Source organism: Mastigoproctus giganteus, chromosome 1 (genome assembly GCF_048544385.1).
Source record: "Mastigoproctus giganteus isolate SK-2022 chromosome 1, ASM4854438v1, whole genome shotgun sequence".
In the NCBI taxonomy this organism is placed as follows: Eukaryota; Metazoa; Arthropoda; class Arachnida; order Uropygi; family Thelyphonidae; genus Mastigoproctus; species Mastigoproctus giganteus.
In genome coordinates this window covers 249,369,504-249,390,339 of record NC_143575.1, presented here as the reverse complement: position 1 = coordinate 249,390,339, position 20,836 = coordinate 249,369,504, and the positions used below count along the sequence as shown (strand labels likewise).

Sequence of the window (20,836 nt, the reverse complement as noted above, 5' to 3'; positions counted from 1 at the left end):
AAAAATACTATGGCCAGAATAGGGATACGTTCCTAAGTAAAGAAAATGAAAAGCTTTTTTTTTTCGAACAAAGAAAAGTTTTATTAAATAAACAGCCAACTTACATACAAAGTGAAATCACATTTTAAAATATGAGTCTAAAGTTGATTGCTTATGCTTTTTTTCTCTTTCATTTAACAATTGCCTATACGGAGTTATTGCATTTAACACTGATCGCTTAACAATAAAACTTCTTCCTAAATCAGGATCATTTTCACTAAAAAAATTTAAAACTTTTTCAATGTCATTTAAGCACCTTTTTAAATCTTTGGTTGTTAACACTTTTTCGGCAGGAACTTCTTTAACTTCGTCTTCATTATCTTTGTCTTCGTTGCTAACAAGGTTTTCTAAATCTTCCACTGAAAAACCATCATCTTCTGCATTCAATAAATTTCTAACATCCTCTTCATCGACATTTTCGAAACCTATTGATTGAGCCATCTGGATAACTTCATTTCTAATTCTTGGATGTTATTTTCTTCTTCTAGTACAACTTCTGGCCATATTTTGCGCCAAACTCCATTTAAGCATTTCTTAGTGACTTCTTTCCAAGAACTATCAATGTTTTCAATTGCGTTCTTAATGGTGTAGTTTTTCCAAAACGTTTTAACTGTCATTTCCTCTTTATCCTCTAGTTCAGTTAAATTGCTTAATGTTCGACGCAGATAATAAGCTTTAAATGATGCTATTACTCCCTGATCCAATGGTTGAATCAGGGAAGTTGTGCTGGAAGAAACACAACTTTGACAGGAATGCATGTGTCCAACGTGTTAAGATCAGTAGGATGTCCCGGAGCATTGTCTAACAACAAAAGAGCTTTTTCTTCAAAGTTGTTTTTTTGACAATATCGTTTTACTTCAGGACAAAAATGGTTAACAAACCAATCAGTAAATAACTCCTTGGTAACCCACGCTTTTCTATTTGCTTTCCATATTACAGGTAAATTCATTTTTATGTTACCTTTTAACTCCCTCGGATTTTCTGAATGGTAAACTAATAACAATTTTAATTTATAATCGCCAGAGGCATTTGATCCAAAGAGTAACGTTAAACGGTCTTTGGCTGCTTTGAACCCAGCAGCTGATTTTTCTTCAATAGAAATGAAGCTTTTTGTTGGTAGCCGTTTCCAGAATAAACCGCTTTCGTCAACATTGAACACCAAATTTGGTGGAAAATTTTCAAGTTCAATTATTTCCTTTAGTTTTTCTGGAAACTTCTCCTGTTAATTTTACACTATGAATCCTGGCCCGTTTTTTAATTTCTCGAACCAACCACGAGAAGCCCCAAAGGTTTAATGTTAAATGGGGCTTGAAATTGCAGACTTCGTTATAGCGAAGCTTCGTTATCAGAGGTAACGTTAACCGAGGTATGCCTGTATATATATATATATATATATATATATATATATATACGTATATATTTTTTCATGATTTGTAAAATTTGGCGCCACGAGCAAAGGCCCTGCTAGCTCGTGTCTTAATCGCGCACTAATTCTGTCCCTTCTACCTCTTTATTGACCTCTAGAATAACTAACCATTACTTTCCGGGAGCGAGACAACCCGTACAACCGAGGCAACCAATACTGTACATATTGGAGGACAATAAACATGAGCCCCAGTTCGCCTTTCAAAGCTAGTAAATTTTGATATTTTTTATTCAGTTTATTATTTTTGAATTTATTATTTTTAAATATTCAAAATGTTTTTACTTTTTTCAATATTTCCATATTTTCCATGTGAAATACCGTATATAGTTTCTCACAGAAATACTAAATTTTCGACACGTGTCAATGACCTTCGTCTGACACCACAGTGACATGTGGTGTCAGACGAAGGAATTTTGCATTCTGTTCGTGAAAAGAGCGCCATCTTTTGGGTATATAATGCTGTTTAATTCTGTGTTCATTACACATTTACATTACATTCGAAAAACAAAGTAAGTATGCTGATTAAGTTGAGTAAACCAGAGTGCGTTTACAGGGCTGGCTAAATCTGAGATTTGTGAATTATTATTATTATTATTAGTATTAGCTACATGGTGCTAGGAAGCCTAAGGCTTATGCTGCACCAGCCAAAACAAAAAAAAAATTTCCCAGTTACCCTGAGAGTGAGAGAGAGTCAGAAGTAGAAAGGAATCACCAAGAAAGAGAAAAATGATGATATCCAGCTCAGGACCCTGGGTCTGCCAAAGCCCATACTTACAGATGTGAGCCCCTGGGGTTTATAAGGATAATGACGTTACAGTGAAAAATCTGGAAAAATAAGAATCTCGAGCAGAATAAATTTTGTTTACACTGCTTCGTAGCACTACTTATAAATAAAAAAAAAGAATAAAAAAAAAAAAAACCGTGAGCTACTAAACTGTAAAATCAGAAATGAAAAATACTAATGTATTTTTAGAAAATACACATTTCCACATTTTCAAATAAAATTTGTTGTTAAGTCACAAGGCATGACAAAAATGGGCAAAACAAAAAAAAAAAAAAAAAAAAAAACTGTCATAATAGGGCCACCCGAGAATTACCTCATCTATTAATAATGATAATGAACTAATTGCCATGATTCTACACGACAGGGAATGGTAGGATTCTACACCGCAGGGAACTACTAAACGTTCGTTGCTAGACGACAAACCATGCTACCCTCCTCTGAGATTCACTAACTCAGCCACGTTGTGAAAAAGGCCCACAAAAAGACCTCGGGTCATTGACGGGATTCGCAATCAGGGCTTTTCCAGCCGTTGAGTAGGACGGTGATTATACCAACTGTTGAGGGTGAATTGATAGTAAGAAGGAAGCTAAGGAAATTATTTAAGGGATCAGCCCTAAACCTTTTTTTTAACTATAAGAAAGGGTGGGTCAGTTAAGTTCAAGTGAAAATTTTAATAGATAAATTATATTTTATAAAATCAGAATTAATATGTGAAGGATACCAGTGCGCCCTTTAACACAGCCAACCCAATTGCAGAAAAAAGTGGCTCTTCCGTGGTGGGTCGCGTTTGACCACTCAGCTAGCTCGTAACTGCTCGTCATGTACCTTTCTGTTTATCATTTAAATAAAATGGTAAGCAGAAAGATGTATTTATGTGAAAAAAAGAAATTACCAAACTTATCTCATTATCTCTCAAAATATAAAGTCAATATTGCATAAGAAGTTTGTTGATTACCCTTTCGGGGATATCTTTGAGATAACCACAGAGGAGAGGGGGTAAGGGTTTCTTTGAGCATCTGATACACGAAATTCGTGTCGATAAAATAAGTTTGCTAGTCATAGTTTTGATGTAAGTCTGCCCCCCCCCCCTTTTATCTGGAGAATAATTAGAAAAAGAGGCAAACCTGCAGAAAACAGTTTTCTGTGGTTTTGCATCTTTTTACACTTTCGCTATGACTGTTGTTTCTTTTTAAAAGAAGATGTGAACTCCGTAAAAACCATGCTTTTGAACATTTTGAAATTGTTCGAGGATTGTGGTTGAGGCATGATGGCTCTCTTAGGGATCTCGAAAGAAAATGGACAGATTCATCGGGGGTTGTCCAGAAAGGCAATTCCAATCGGTTGCTTTGAGAGATTCCAAGTAACACCTTGTTTTATAAATTTTATTCTGAATACAGAAATGAGAATTGTCTGGTCGGCTTTCTTGACCCCAAAGATCACCGGAGCTTTGAAAGAGAGAGAGAGAGAGAGAGAGAGAGAGAGAGAGAGAGAGAGAGAGAGAGTCATGATCAGTTGAAAATCTGAATTTATTTAAAGCAGATAAGGGACCAGAAATATCATGAAAGATAAAATCGACGGTTTGTGTGCCTCTGATAGACAATGTCTCTTCAAGATTTAAGCCTATATCCTCTAATATTTGATGACATTAGATTTCTAGACAAGGTCACATATCCCTATTGAGGTTCGTCCTGATTAGAAATGTTGCTTCCTCTGCATTAAAAAAAAATACTGGGTTGTCTTTTTTTGCTACCAAAGAGCTACTGACTCTATACAGATTCCAAATTTGCCCTACCATGGAATATTGTTTCCGCATCTGGGAAAATGCTCCCAAAACCTCTCTCAAGTTCCTGGACTCTATTCAGAAGAGGACAGTCAGATTAATTAATGACCCGTCTCTTAAGAAATCTCTGCATTCTGTCTCATAGACGTTCCGTTTTTGCTTCATTCCTTTTCTATAGATACTTCCATTGTCATTGTTCTTCTTATTTGGTTACTGAATTCCACCGCTCTCTTCCAAACCAGTCGACAGCCATTCACTGTCCAATGCCAAGCTTTCAGAACAAACTTTTCAATTTTCTCATTTATCTCTTCTGCTTTCTGTTCCAACCTTCCTTCACATTTATTTCTCCAAAATTACAATCTGAAACTGAAGTCGCAGTTCAACAAATATCTCCGTCTTTTCAACCGTTTACCCATGCACGGTACCAAGTGCTATAGGTTCTAAATAACTTTCGTGTCTGGAGTTTTCATTAAAAATATTTTAAATTGAAGATGCAGTGCAGTACAGTACAGTAAAAAGAAACAATAAAACATTGATTTACATTCGTTAGCAGTTATTTATTTGTTCATTTCTGGCCCCTGCACATGCACTAGGTTGGAAGGAGCTGTTTTGAACGGCTATCGATATTCTTCAGGAAAATAAAACTGGTGTCTCAGACGCATTTAACGATCTTTAAGTTTCTCATGATTCCAACAATCATTCTTAACATGTCTATACTAGCCTAACAAATGTATTGTACACTTCAAAAAAGATGTAAAATGAATTTTTGTGTATATATCAAATTGTGCTCAGAATCTGCAATATTTTTGATCAGTTAAAAAAAGGGATAGTATTATTTGTTCTGTTAGACAATAAAGATGAAATTTCAGCAAACGAGCAATTCCTTATTTGCTACTCTTTTTTTTACAAAATGGTTTCTTAAATGTACGCCATAGCCAAGTAGTTAAGTACTAGAGTAAAAAAGTACACTTGCTTTGAGTACCCATGGCTCAAGCTCACTTGTATCTCTCTGTTTGTGAACTTCTCTCATCTTATATGGCCGTTCTGGAGAACAAACAAAAAATTATTTATTTATATGAAATACTTGCTGGGATTTTTTCCCATTAACTAGTGTTTCTCTTTATTCATTTCTGACGATTCCACTATTATTTTCAATAACTAGCTTAAATTATTTCGTCGTTTGAGGCTCTACTGCCGACCGGGCTAGTCGGGTGAGTAAAGTGCCTGCCTCGCAACCCAAAGGTCACGGGTTTGAATCCCGCCTCGGGCTTGGATCAAAGTACTGCAAAAAAAAAAAAAAAACCTTGGGAGGTGCACTATGGCCACAGAGGCCGATGCGCCAACAACTCCCAAAACAAAAAAAACAAAACAGAAAAGGCTGTACTTTGCGTTTATAACTTATTGTGCTACTTTTTCGAATCCTTCCACCTCCTCCTTTCACTGGCTCTCGCGGTAGCACAGTTGGTAGAATCGCCGTACTCCCCACATTGGGTGGAAAAGACCTGAGTTCGAATCTCGTCAATGACATGAGGAATTTTTTATAGCCTTTTTCACAACGTGGCTGAGTTAGCTGGTCTCAGGTGGGGGGTTGTAGTAGCATGGTTTTTTATCCATAAAACAGGAAAGTTGACCACAGAACACACGCAATTTACAGACATAATACATACGATGCAATATGGCCTAAGTTGCTGATACGCCTAAAACCCTACAACAACAACAACCTCCTTCTTTGTAAAATATCGTTCGACATTTCCCTACTGTTCGTAAAGAATCGACACCACAAGCATATGGTGTCAATTCACATTAATTGTTCCAGTCACCTGAATGAAGAATATACTATATATATATATATACTATATATACTAATATACTATATATACTATACTATAAGAATATACTATACATATGAAACTACTACCTATAAATTAGTTCTCCACATATTCACCAAAACGAGTATAGTTTAATATTGCCAATATAAAGAAATATGGCCGGTTGAAACTGCTCACTGAATATCACCATCTCTTTCGAATAATTGTCCCAAAAGGCGGTTTTTTAACTGCGGAAACCAGCGAAAGTCAGAGAGAATGGGTTAAGACTATATGGTGGCCATTTCAGATACTGCGCCCAAAATTTTTCAGGAGTTCCAGCGTCTAATGTGCTGTGTGAGCTCTGCAATTATTGTGGACAAGAAGAAACCTCAGAATAAACAATCCATCCATGTTTCTTGCATCTACCCGCTACCCATAACGTTCATAGTATCACAAACGTAGAAAAGGAAACTGTTTTCTATTTTAATCTATCTTAAGAATTAATAATGTTTTTTCTATTAATAATTAATAAATATATTAACAGAATTAATATTTTACAATATTAAAATTAATATATTAATTAGCAAATTTCTGTTACTTGTGTATTCTTGATACATTTTAATTAACGTATTAAAAGAAAATTTAGTAAATATTCTATAAAAAGAATGCGAACCTGCAACATCTTGCATAGTGAATCATAACTCAGAACTCATTTAAACTCAAAACTAAAACATGGCTTCGTCATACAAGTTAACAGAGCGACTACTCTGAATTCTCATCAGTCCCATATGGGCCAATATTTTCAAAGAAAGAATCCTTGAAGATTGCCAAAATTTTGTCTAGAACTTTCAAGCCCACAGAACCATGACACAGTCTAGAATTCATATCAGTTTAGCAATTGATGAAAAATCATTTCCAATAGCAATAGGAACAACACTTTCCAAACGGTAGATTAAACGGCGCAGACACTGCTAAATTCACTACAACCAGAAGACTCTCGACCAGAAGAAGAGTGACTCATCCTTCCACTAGAGCAGTAACTAGGTCAGCCACCGATGACGTAACCACTATCATACCAAAGACACTCTTACGTCGGTAACAACGAAATCACCTGTTTACTAAGCTTTGATTCGGGAGTTTTCAATATTCATTTCTATAAACATGCTGTTTTAGACTATCTTAATTGTCACTGCGGAAGATTCTGTGTAATCAGTTTAGAAACGTTTGATTTATTCCGTATCTGTAGATCAGAATAATAGCTTTGATAAATTTACATAAGTTGTAATTAAGTGCTTAGGGTCGTATTAAGTGCTTAATCTATACTGTCATGAATAATGGCAGGTATTTAGTGGAAGGATCTATTACAACTCTGCTCGAAATAATTAGTAATTTGAACCAAATCATTATTAAATATTTTAATGTGAAACACATTTTAATGTTATACTTTATAATATATATAATAAAAGCCACCTGTTCTTTTTCAGTTTTATTTATAATAGAAATTTATTTCTAAGGCATCCTTTACATTGTGTATACAACAATATCGTGTTGTAAAATTTGCTAATTTATGTGTAATTATAATTGTTATGAGAAGACAAAAACAATGTAGAGATCTTACACTTGATGGAGAAAATAGAAATAAAAATCTGGTGGTTAAAATAGTATAAAACTGATAATGGCAAAAACAAAATGAAGACAAAATTAAAAATATAATTTCCTCTTATAAATAATTGAATGTATAAATTGCTTGTAGTGCTGCGTTTGAAAATTTCACTAGCTTCAGAAGACTACAATTGCGTATCTCCCATGAAAAGTCTGAGGATGGAATATTTTTACAACTTAAGAAGACTTGGAGACTGCCGCCCACGTTACTTTTGCGAGTAGTCTGCATCTTGGAAAAATGCTACTGTCCAACTACACACATGCGTTTTATCGATTGTTGAAATACCCTTGATATGCAAATAATATCGATGCATACAATTTCCAACCTTGATAGTAAGAAGTTAATTTAGCAGGAGGACAGAATAAATTATCTTACCTTCCTGTGCTATAAAGAGAGCGTGATTTATCTCCTAAAGCAGCTACTATCCTTTATTGGCACTCACGAGCCGTAAAAGGCCCCCGCACACGCACTGACATCACTTAGTCCCAACCGGCGTGTAACTGATATCGTAGAGAGTGGAAAAGCTATACAGGACCGACACTATGCTGACACCTACCGAAAGAGCTAGAGGAGAAAACTGCCACTGAGTATAGTCGGATCCTTTGGAGATTGGCTCCTCCTTTTCTTTGAAAAGGCCGATGTTAAAACCTACGGGAGGAACCTGATAACCGTCATCTAGCGCAATACATTACCTCAAAGCCGCACAGGCGCAGCCTGGCCAACCGTGGAGACCTGACGGGCAGATATATTGACTAATTCATCCCCCTGCAGCCCCTCGTCCAGGATGAGGCTGTCTGATGCGGACGGAAGTGGAGGATGCGCACAGAGGGAAAATATTTGCACTCTAAGAGCAGATTCATTCTCTAGTCTGCGCAGACTTTCAGATAATTGTTATACTGCTATGCATTTTCAAGTATACATTTTTTTTTCTGTTCCATATTACCTTTGCTTCTTCCCATTGCAAGTTTAAATAAACTATCCTGGCTAGTTATACCCACAAAAAAAAATCGGGATTTATTACATAATCAATAACTTTCCTAACACGCTGAAATACTACACTAGCGCCATTCTCCGGTATTAAAAAGAAAAAGAAGTGATATGTATAAATCCCCTACTTAATAATTCTCTTCATAATAGTTAAATGGGGCAGATACCAATCTAAGAAAACAAATGGGTACTGCCAACAAGAGAGTATACAAATGTCAGCTAAAGTAGCGCAATACAATATGAAAAAAAAAAAAAAAACAAACTTGTTTTCATTTCAGCAGACTTTTGTGAATATTTGTTTCAATTTATTAGAATTATTTATTACGCATTTAGGTTGCCTACTGACAGCTATTTGTTTATTCCTTCAACCATAGATTTATAAACTGTGTAATTCTTTTTTATATATTGTATAATATATAAAAACACAAAGGTAGGTATGATATCATTAGGGGGCGCTTATGTCATTGTAATCAGCGTAAACAAATTACGTCATTTTTCAGAAGATAAATTGTGTTTAAAACTGTGCTTCGTTACAAGTGCAAATATTTTGTGAAAATTTCCATAATTATATTAGGTTAACGACCATTATTTAGGTACTGTATATATAATAAACTACAATAATTTCCACAGTGTACTTTTTCGTTCTTATTACAGGAGTTTTATTACTTACAGGTACGTAATTCAAAATCAGCTTAATGGACAACTTTATTGTTTATAATGGCAATTTTATGAACTTTTTTTATTAGCTTATCTTTGGTTATTTAATATGCTGTTTATATATTTTCTTTATCAAGCACAGATAATTCTTTGCTTGTTAGCAGGTATCCAATGAAAATTGCTGCGAGGCTGTCAGTTTGGCACGTGCCAACGGTAGCCATTAATTTTGTATTGAATTTTTTTTTTAAACTCCTTACCTGTATCATCATTTCCCGTTCGGCCCCAACAGGGAAAAACCAATGATTTAAATGAGCTAGATGGGGAGCTCATAATTACGTCACATCACAACATAGTCACATACTATTCTTAGCAGAGATATTCCTTGAAACGCCAGTAGGACTTGCGCACAGTAGGACCGGGCCGACACAGAAAACGAACTAATACATTTAAGTATGTTTTCGTCATTCTACGCCGTTATTCGCGATTACGTCAGAGTGCTTTATCAAGGCCTCCAGAACAACTGTAAGAGGTCAAAGGAGGTCAGCAAACTAACTCTAGCCTTGGGAAGTGATAGCTGGTTAAGATGATATGGCAGCATCTCCCCACCAGATAGTACCGGAACCGTAATGAGCAACGATCAGATTTTGTTCCTCCGGGTTTAAAATTCATTTGCCATCTGTTGCAGTGATGAGAGGGGGTTTGGAGGGGTTGTTATTGCTTCTTATCTAATGGCTACTTTACTTCGGTTAAGGGAAGTAATCTCGAGCAAATTTTGTAAATTAAACAAAAAAAAAAAAAAAATCATAATATTTTGTTTCTTATGTAATTATCTTTACTGATCGTTGAGATAGCTTATCTTTCAATTATATCTTTAGAAGAGTTTTAAGTTTCTCTAAACCAGGTGCAGTCTTTACCGGGATTTTTTATTTTATTTTTTCCCCTTTAATTAAGCCTTAGTCGTCTGCTCTCATATGTTCGGAATCAGTTCTTTTGGCAACCCTTGCGCCCTCTTTAATGAATGCATTATCAATAAACCATCTTACCTGTTGGATTTTCCAATATTTTCTCACAGTCCCGTTTGGGCACCGGCCTTAAACAACTTGATGGCACGATTCCTTCAGATGTATCACAGCTATTGTATGTTGGAAGGAGACGTACCAACCACCAGTCAGACCTGTCTGCTTCTCTGAGTACTTTTACTTGCTGCCCAGGCTGTATAGATAGTTCTTGTGAACCCGGGGCTGCCTGATGCTCTGCTACAACCCATGTCAAACCGCTTTCCTAGGGGAATTTCAAAGATCAGAAATTAAGTACACGATATTCATATATGAAGTGTCAAAGTTAATTAATTGCAGTAAATTTACTGATTGTTCAGAAAATTTCGTGCTTATTTAAATTATTCAAAATGGAAGTAATGTATGTTTATATTGTTTGTATCATATTAAATTCTCTAACTTTGTATAAGAATTCGTTTCTTAACTTCAAAAATAATAACCAAGTTGTGTTTACAAACTTCCTTCTTATCCTGATAGATGGCGCCAGTTTACTGCAGTAATTACGCACTCTTAATAAATAGAAGGTGCTGACCAAACGTATACAGATACTATATATACGTACTCAGGATTTTTATGTTGCAGTAACTGCAGTTTATATCTTTGTTTGTAAAGCTTACCCTGATAACTAGGAGTAAAACAGTGCCTAAATATAAACATATCCCCCTCTTTAAAGGCATTTAAACTTTAAGTGGCTAACTTTCGAAACTCAGCCAAAAGTTTCGTTGTTTGAAATGCCTTACTCAGCCTGTAAGTCAGACCAGATCAGCAATTGAATCTTGAGTATTATATCGTTTTATAACTAATTTGATTTTAATTAATCTCATTATAAAGATACGTAAATAAGTAAGGAGAATAAAAAGGAAAATCTGTTTTGGGAAGGAGCTGTTCAGAAGAATCACAAATGTTAATTTTTTTTCCTAATTTTTCCATATTAGGAAGTCTAAAAATAATAAATCTTAAAATAAAAAATAAAATAAACTGTATACAACTTTTATTTTGTTTATTTATTTTTCTGCATCTATCACTATGAGCCCTGCGGTAAGGAATATTAAAATAGCCAGCTTTTACAGATGTGGAAAGAGCGCACTGTGTGTATCTGTGTGAAGAAACCACATGTGTAGCGCGCCTTGAATACTTAAATTTAGACATTTATTTATTTATAAATGGTATAATGACTATGGTATTCGATAGTATAAACCAAAGTTATGATGCTCAACACGTTTCTACGTTGAATTCAATATTTGTAAAAGAATAAGAGAAATTTAACTCAATATGATACGTAGAACACTTCCATATGATACTCTCCAGAAATTAAAACGAATAAAACATTAACGCAAAATAATTACAGTAAAAAAAAAAAATTGAAAACAATTAAAAATTCAGTTGAACACAAATTAAAAATTAATTTAAAAAAGTTTAACGTAAATTTTAAAAAACGATTTTTCTTCCTGAAGCTGACAACAAAGCGTGTTCATATTGAGGTAAACTTCTCTTATTCTTTTACAAAAAAAAAAAAATGACTATGGTATGTACCGTGACACTTAACACGCACCTAATTAAAATAAATAAATAAATAAAATAATAATAATAATAAATAAATATAAAAAATAAAATTAAAATAAACAAATAATAATAATAAATGAGTTTATTAATTAATTAATAAATAAAATTATATAGTTTTATTTATCTAGGCTAGGCTAGAATTTATCTGAATTTATGCTTTGATGGCAGGCACTTAAAACTTTTTTGTTTACTATGATTGGCAATATTGCCAAAGTCCTGCGAATAAAACTGGCAAATTAAGTGTTAGTGATAAAAGCATGGAAACTATCCAAGTTCTCTGGATCTCACAGCTATCGGTTTTTTTTTTTTTTTTTTTTTGCAGTAGGAAAAGAAATTTTCTTCTTTATATACATAGACTTTCAGTAATTGTATCGAAGGAACTTTAAGTTTTCATGTGCGAAATACTTCGACTTTGTCTTGAACAGAATAATAAAAACAAAAGTCCTACATACTATTAAAAGTAGTTAACTACTCTTTAAATTAAGTTGTAGTCAATTTGAGCAACAATTTCAGTATTCACAACAAAAAAAAAAAAAAAAAGGGAAAAAAATCTTGTAGGGAAGACCTTCGTCAGTTGGAACAAATTTGCATTTACTCCTCTGTTACAGTATAGTGGTTTCGCCACTTGCTTTTTGCCCTCGCGGATGGCACAGTGGGTATTAGTACTGTCGTTCCCATACCCGGTGGAAAGGCTGTTTGACTCCTGTCAATAATGTGCGAAATTTTTTATGTTTTTTTTTTTTTTTTTTTTTTCATGGTTGCATAGTTTCTTCATCCGGAAATTGGGTTTTCGGACAGCAAACAGCAAACCGACCGAAGAATACACGCGATATACTGACGCCTCATAGCCTTAGTTGCTTTGGCGTTTAGCGCGCACACACACACACACACACACACACACACACACACACACACACACACACACACACACACACACCTGTATTTACTTTTATAATGAAGTTAAAAGTACCCAGATGAGCCAAACCATTATGACCACGTACCTAATATGATGTTGGTCGTCCATGTGCAGCCAAAACAGTTCGTACCCTGCAAGACATGAACGCTACAAGATTTCTAAATATGTCTTGTGGTAGCTGGTACCAACACGTAATCAGCAGATCCTTTAACTCCTGTAAGGTCTGTGGTTGAGACGCCGCAGATCGGAGTTGCTGTTCCAACACAAACCACAGATGCTTGATGGGATTGATGTTTGGGGAATTTGGAGGCCAGGGAAGTCTTCCTTATGATCCGGAAGTCTTCCTCATGATCCGCGAACCAGTCTCGAACACTCTGGGCGGTGTAGCTTGGCGCATTATCCTGCTGAAAGATGGCACCACCAGAGGGGAAGATCGTTGCCATGAAAGGGTGTACCTGGTCAGCAATGGTGTTTAGGTAGGTGGTAGACGTCAGAGTGCCCAGCACATAGATGATTGGACCCAGGGTATCCCAGCGGAACATCGCCCAAAACATGACACCGCCACCACCGGCTTGTTTTTGTCCCACTGTGCATCCAGGCGCCATCACTTCCCAAGGTAAACGACGCACACGTACCCAGCCGTCCACATAGTGCAACGGGAAACGTGGTTCATCGGACCAGACGACCTTCTTCCAATCACTCAAGGGGTCTAGTTTCGATGCTCGCGTGCCTACTGTAGGCGCTGTCGCCAGTGAACTGTGGTTAGCATAGGCACTCGGAGCGGCCTGCGGCTACGCACCCCATTTCAGCAGGGCTCGATGTACTGTGTGTTGTGACACATTACTCCCGTCACCAGCATTCCAATCACTGGCGAGTTGCGCCACAGTCGCCCTTCTGATGCCACTTACCATTCGGAAGCGCCTTCGCTCACCTCGAGCATCGATGATCCGTGGTCGTCCAACACCTCGCCGGTGGTTCGTGGATTTCCTCTCCTCGGACCACTTTCGGTAGGTACTAACCACGGTTGACCGTGAGCATGCCACCAGCCGTGCCGTTTCGGATATGCTCTGACTGGTCTGCGTGGGTAGCACAGTGGTATCGTCACCGCCCTCCCCACATCGGGTGGAAAAGGCCCGGGTTCGAATCCCGTCGATAACGTGAGGAACTTTAATGGGCTTTTTTCACTTCGTGGCTGGGTTAGTAGTCGGTCTCAGGCGTAGATAACAAGGTCTTTTCCCCAGAAACTGGGGTTTTTCTTCCAGCAAACAGACAAATCGACCATATAACACACAACCAATTAACAGACATGCAACACAGCACGGCAGATGAATTTAATTATTCGGGTGGCCTAAATACAATAGTTTGGTTTCTTTAGTTTTGGATATGCTCTGACCCAGTCGTCTGGCCATTACAATTTGGTCTTATGTGAAACTTGCTTAAGTCCGCTGCCTTTCCCATCTGAAGAACAAGAGTAACACTGATTAACGGAGCTCAGTATCAGTGTTTTTTATACCGTGTCCCGACTCACGCACGCGCCGTAGTTCACCTGCAGTTGCTTCGATTTGCATAACGACTCGCTGGTCATAATGTTTTGGCTTATCGGTGTATTTTAATAATAAAATGATGACGAAATTTATACAGGGTGTTTCAGTTAAACGTTTCAGAACTTCTAAGAGGGGTAGGGTACACCTGACAACTCGAAATCATATAGCAATGTGGGGTCGGAAATGCTTTCCTGAAGCGGTGTTGTACACAGAAGCACCATAAAAAGAAAAGAGACCGTAAGTGAGAAATCGTTTTAATAATACATGAAAAGAAGCAAAAGGTACATGGATTAAAGTAAGTGTTCGAAGTTTCTTCCACGGGCTACAATGCATGCCTCACATCTCCGACGCATGGACATCCGAACATTCTGGAATACTCCAGGCGAATTTCGAATTTCTTCGGCAGCTACTGCGATTCTTGCAACCAGCTCCTCAGCATTGTCAACAGGGGTGTCATAAACTAGCGATTTCATATGACCCCAGAAATAAAAATCAAGACATGATAGGTCGGGTGACCGAGCAGGCCAACGCACGGGACCACCACGTCCGATCCACTGTTGACCAAATGTGACATCCAGGTAGTTACGAACATCTCCGCTATAATGGGCAGGGGCTCCATCGTGTTGGAACCACATTGTCTGTTGCGTCGATGCAGAAATCTGTTCATCTCTCGAAAGTTGTGGCAATACTTGCTGCAGAAAGATCAAGTAGATAGGTCCGGTTAGACGACACGGTAACAGGTAAGGTCCGATGAGGTGATCTCCCATAATACCGGCCCATACATTGACCGAAAATCGAATCTGTACTGCACGACGTCGCACGACGACTTCTGTGTACAATACCGCTTCAGGAAAGCATTTCCGACCCCACATTGCTATATGATTTCGAGTTGTCAGGATGTACCCTACCCCTCTTAGAAGTTCTGAAACGTTTAACTGAAACACCCTGTATATAAAAAAGGTTGTTCTTTTACGATGGTTGTATACTGGTACATTTAAAAGAATTATAATTGCCACCGCACGTGGGGGGAGTAATTATTACACCTACGACTGTCGATTGTAAAAGATATAAGCTGATGAGAGAATTAATATACTATAGTTGAATTAATATATCATAGAATGTTTCTACAACATTCAACAATAAGGAGTGTTTTATATATTTTATTATGCAACTGTTGCAGCACGAGCATATCAACTTGATGTCACTACAAGATTCTCTTTTTTCATCCAGATGCTCTTCCTACCTTCTCTTTTAAAGAAATTTTATGGCCCCAGTTCCTGTTCTAACCATTTTGTTCAACTAGTGTCTTCAGAGTAGTTGTTGTTTTACTGCGCTTTTAAGAACACTCATGTAATTCTAATTTACAAAAGGAGGGCGATCGGATTGATCTCATTAGCCACTGTCTGGCGACATTGAAACGTTGATTTTCAAGTATTTCAGCTTTCACCAATAGGGGTTTCTTTGTAAAATCCACTCTCTTGTCTCGTCGTATTTATTCGTTTTATACATACCAATATACACACTGTTTCATCTATATATATATTTGGTTCTGTCTCATTCAATATTCCTCTCTTTAAACCTGGTTAAACTTTTCTCTGGTGGCAAAATAGCTTTGCTAAATACACAAACAACACGCTACACTTCATTAACTACACATTACTGCAGGCCTATTTGTAGACGTTCTATGTGAATACAGAATATACAGGTGGATATAGGCATTAGTCTGTTAGTCTGGGTGCCACCTATGATAAGAACATGCACATAAAAGAATACGTGTAACCAAGGACGGGTTACCGAGATGCAGTAGAGCATTTCCCCCAGGGTCCAACGTCGTAGTGGGCTCCGGAACAGTACAGTTACTGTTGGTTTGTCCAGGGCCCTTCTTGACCTTATTTTTAAGGCCTCTAAAACTAACTGCGCCAGTATTCCGAGACTAACAAAATTCGGCATTGGGTACAACGGTAGTTTGCAATAAGATAATGCGGACGATCATGCGCTCGTAAAAAAAAAAAAAAAAAACGACAAACGCTGACCAATTTTTCGATTTATTAGGCAGAATTTGAAATATACCGTATATTCCGGCTGTAAGTCGACTTCTGTTTTCTTCTTCTTTTTTTCCTTTAAAATTCGTGCTTGATCATTATTTGCCGTATACGTCGACCCCTTCCTCTTTTACAGTCTTTTTTTTTTTTTTTTTTTTTTTTTTTGCCGTTTGCGTTGTGGTCTATTAGATTGAAATTTGCATTAGAACTACTGATTACTTTAATTCAATTCATTACAGATATTTCTACTTTTCTTTTAAAAGTTTGCATTATGTCACATTGCACAGTAAACTATAAAGAAAACGGTAAGCGTATATAGTAGTCATTGATGTGGAAGGTCACGAAACCAAAATCTACTGGTATAGGTGGTCTCTCTTATTGTTGCTATATGTGTATAATACGCGGAAGTCTGATTACATAGCCGAGTGAATCCTCGATGCCTGTACAGTTCTGAACTGCAAATTGGTTTATCTTTAAGCAATCTGCAATACGGAAGTGTGTTTGCTAGAAGAAATTGGCAATCTCGAAAGTCTAAATCATAGCTTCTGATGAAAGGGCAAGGGAAGTGTATTGAAAAAGAAAATTATAACTGAAACTATATATTCACGAAAAGGAGGCAATGTTCATAAACAAAAGCACTCAAGAAAAATCACAAATGGGCTCCGACAGGTGAGCACGTGATAATCCATGCGCTGTTATTTGTTTACATCAACTATCTATCTCCATGAATAGATTATAGAACAAAAACTAGTTTATATATCCGAGTTGCAAAACTTTTTGAATATTTTTCGCGCGTGTGTGTGTGTGTGCGAAGGCAAGGATAGTGGATGATAGAGTCTTCCACTAGGAGATGAAGGTAAGGGAAGAGAAGATTAAAGTGTATGTGGTAGCACTGTATGGACAAGAAATTAAGTACTGTATATTTGTATTTTTTAATAAGAGAAAAGCCCTGCGCGTCCCTGAATATGCCCACAGAATTCAAGCAGAATTAAACTCCACAGAATTAAACTCGTTGCTTTGAATAATATTCACTCCCATAGCATGTTAGAGATCTGGACGATCGGCATCTGTACCAGGTACACCAACCATAGAATACACGTGATTTGAGACAAAATACAATGACGCTTCATAGCATTAGTTGCTTTGGTGCATAAACAAACAAAAAAAAAATAATAATAAATAAATAAATGATAAATAAAAATAAACAAATTACAGTACCAGTAAAGTAACATATCCGATATATTTATCCATAAATAGGTATTTCATTTGTGTCTGAAAACTTTCGAACCCGAATGAAATCTTGCAAAATATTGTGTAAATGCAATTAAACACTTTATTTAGCGATTTATTTCCTTTATTAAAATGACATTTATTTGTTAATATAATGTCTTTGTCAATACCAAAAGTAAAATGTTTTATGCCAGAAGATTGAAAAATGCGACACTGTGCGTCATATTTTTTAAACAACTAATAAATCCAATAATATATTTTTTTTCACTGCAGTCTAAGGAATTAAAGGGAAAAATGTATAAAAGGGCTACAAGGCGAAACTGTTGCTAAAAGTTTAAGTGGTTAATATGTAACGCTTTCTTAACATCTCTAAGAAAATAGTTAATTAATTTTTATGGTAAAATAAATTAAAACAAAACAAAAAACGGTATGATATTAGAGACTTCCTGTAAGTGTGCTCTACACTTTAAAACAGATGAGACGTATCTCAGAGACACAGTAATATTTCACTGTCAGTTCCGGAGAATAATTTCTCGGTCTTGGCCTTGTTCCACACCAAACGACATGCTATATACAGTACACTTCAGTACCGAGCACGGTGAGACGAACGATGTGGGGTGAACTTGGAATGTTCCCTTTTTATCTCCACTTTCGACGGTTTAAACTTGTGTACCAACTTTTTTTTTCTTTTCAGTTATTTTTCGAAGAGCTCAAATGAGGAAAGCAGCAACATTTAGAGTGAGCACAAGTCGAAGGAGAGACGTGTGGTCAGCAACCTAGATAATGCAATGGAGTCTGAGTGAAAGGTTTTAAAAATATTGAAATATTCTACGACACGTATAATATTAAAATGTTATGCATGATCGTGGCTAAACGGGCTAGAATCCACTGCAAGTGATTCTTGTCCATGGTCGTTAGCAGACGGCATTGAGAGAGGGCATTCGAAATATGGAAATAATTTTACGCTTCATATGCAACATTCGTATACCGTAGTGGATTTTCAAGTTTTTGGCCTCTCTCCAAAAAATTTGAACTATTGTCGATTTTAATAAGTGGTTCAGAAGTTTGGATCTTTTTCGTCTGCACTTAAAAAATAGTGCAGACGAAAAATTAGTTTTGTACGAATTTCAAAAAATCCGAATATTTTAGTAATCCTCAAGTATGATAAACGCTTCTCAATTGCATTATTAATTATTTTTCATTGGAGGAGTATAGCCATAAAAAAATATTTAAGGTCCATTTTTTGATTAAAAATTAGGCTTAATAAAATGAAAAGTGTTAATTTTCCATCGCGCTGTCAGCTGTCGATCAGACAGCGAGCGAAAACTTGTTCAAGGTAGTTAGGGGAAAATATATATTTTTGAATAACAAGACTGTTGTTTCCAAATTTTGATATTATTATATAAAACGGAAATAGGCAGGCCACATATCAAGAACTGACGTTCGATGGGCCAAACAAATTTTGGAATCTAAACTCCCAAGAAAAATACCAAATATGAGGTGAATAGGTGAAATTTGCTAGTGTACAATGGCAACAGAGACCATGGGAAGCTTTCATCTTGCAGTGGATCGACAATGGCTGAAGATAGTGATGATGATGATGATGATGATGATGATATACCGATATATATATTACACTTTTTTTTTAAAGTTTCCCAATTATTTCTTGTCGTTCTTCGCAAAAGCAGATTGATGACTTCTATACACCAACGCGCTTGCCACTGTAACTTTTAAAACTTGAGCCATCATAAGAATCATTCGTCTTAGCACGTATGTTTTTCTGTTCGATGCAAACTAGATTTGCAGTATATGTGAGGGTGGGGTAGAAGGCTATCAGTTCTACTTAGAATTCAGTTTGATTCCATTGTGGAAAGTGTGATCCATTGTATCACAGTTTCAGCGAAGGTTGGATGCAACAGAATATCTGGAAATTATTCCCGAGCAGGCACATTCTTTCATGGCTGCAGTGTATCTGTTTGTGAGTGGGTTCTTTCAGTAGTAAAATGTGTCATGTCACAAGAGACGTGAGAGTAAATTCAGTCGATTGCGGTGGCTTCCCCATTCGCCAGACCTCAATCCAATTGAGCACTTGTGGGATGAAGTGACTCAGCATGGAATTCTTTGCAAATCGTTCGTTTCGAAAGTCGTGAAAATGTTTTCACGACTTTTTCTGAGAACTTTTAGCCACTTATAACGCTTGTGATTATGATAAACATTCTTAGTTATTTGAACTTAATAAACTGTGGTAAAAATTTCTCCTGGTTTTGTGTGTTTTGGACATGATGCTGATTCCTGATTAAACTAACCTTGCTGTGCGTGTAGCTAATGATTGCATCTCTATCCGATGGTGTCGCGAAGATTTCGCGAACGAGAACATTTCGTCTCGTTCATTAAGTGGAATCATATACTGCAGGCGATTACTTTTCCTGCAGGGCTCAGTTGATAGAAAAATATGTTTAAGTAGATGATTAAGTAACTACAGTCACCTCATATAGAGTTTACAGTTTTGAGTCGTTGATTTTTAACCACTCACAAGGAGAGCATCTGTCGCCTATCAGTAATAATTAATATCCGATGAAATTTGGTGTAGGTTTGTCCATGGAAAACTCTTCTGGAGACAAAGTTTATAAGAAATAATTACTTTGGCCTTAATGGTCACAAACAGGACTGCAAGTTGTTATAACAGAAGAGCGTGCTTATTTGTAAGACTAACATGCATAGTCGGATTTCGTACATTCATGTAGGAAATCTGATTACATTATCCAATTATACTAATCCTTCAGGTATTTGGTACGTGACTTGGACGTTTCCAGGCTTTTAACTGAAGTTTCTCATCTTAGTTTTTGGCAAGCTTCTAGTAATCTGACAAAGTTACTCTCTACTTTTAAATTGCGAGAGTCAAATCATTCCATTATTTCCTCTTTTACTTACTTGTACTTACTCTAGAGCAAGTACCAGTACAGAACATAGCATCATTCTGAGCACAACAGTTATAGAAAAAATAAAATAAATAAATAATAATACAAAAACAAGATTGCGGAGTTTTCATTTATAAAAAAACATATTTCAGTGTGAGAACCCGATGCATCCTTTTCGTGTTCTAAAGATGAATGAAAAATTTATAGAGCAAATCACCATCAGATTTTTAATGAAACTTATTGAATGTATACCAAGGACATATTTGATAAGTTAAAGCTTGTGGAAATGATGTAATACAGAGACATCTTTTATCGGGTGGCCTAAAAATAATAGTGTTTTTTTTTTTAAACCCTGGTCGGTACAGTTGGTAGAATCGCTGTTCTCCTCGCACAGCGTGGAAAAGACCCGAGTTCAAGTCCCGTC

At 36.5% G+C, this 20,836-nt stretch overlaps 1 protein-coding gene across 1 annotated transcript in view; it reads right to left on the bottom strand.

Moving 5' to 3' along the window:
• Positions 1-20,836, bottom strand: part of LOC150091743 (triple functional domain protein-like) — a 402,788-nt gene that overhangs the window by 286,778 nt on the left and 95,174 nt on the right. The window contains exon 2 of the mRNA XM_090376799.1: positions 10,188-10,425. Within this exon, the coding sequence (XP_090232925.1) occupies positions 10,188-10,425 (238 nt within the window). The remainder of the gene's footprint in view (positions 1-10,187; positions 10,426-20,836) is intronic.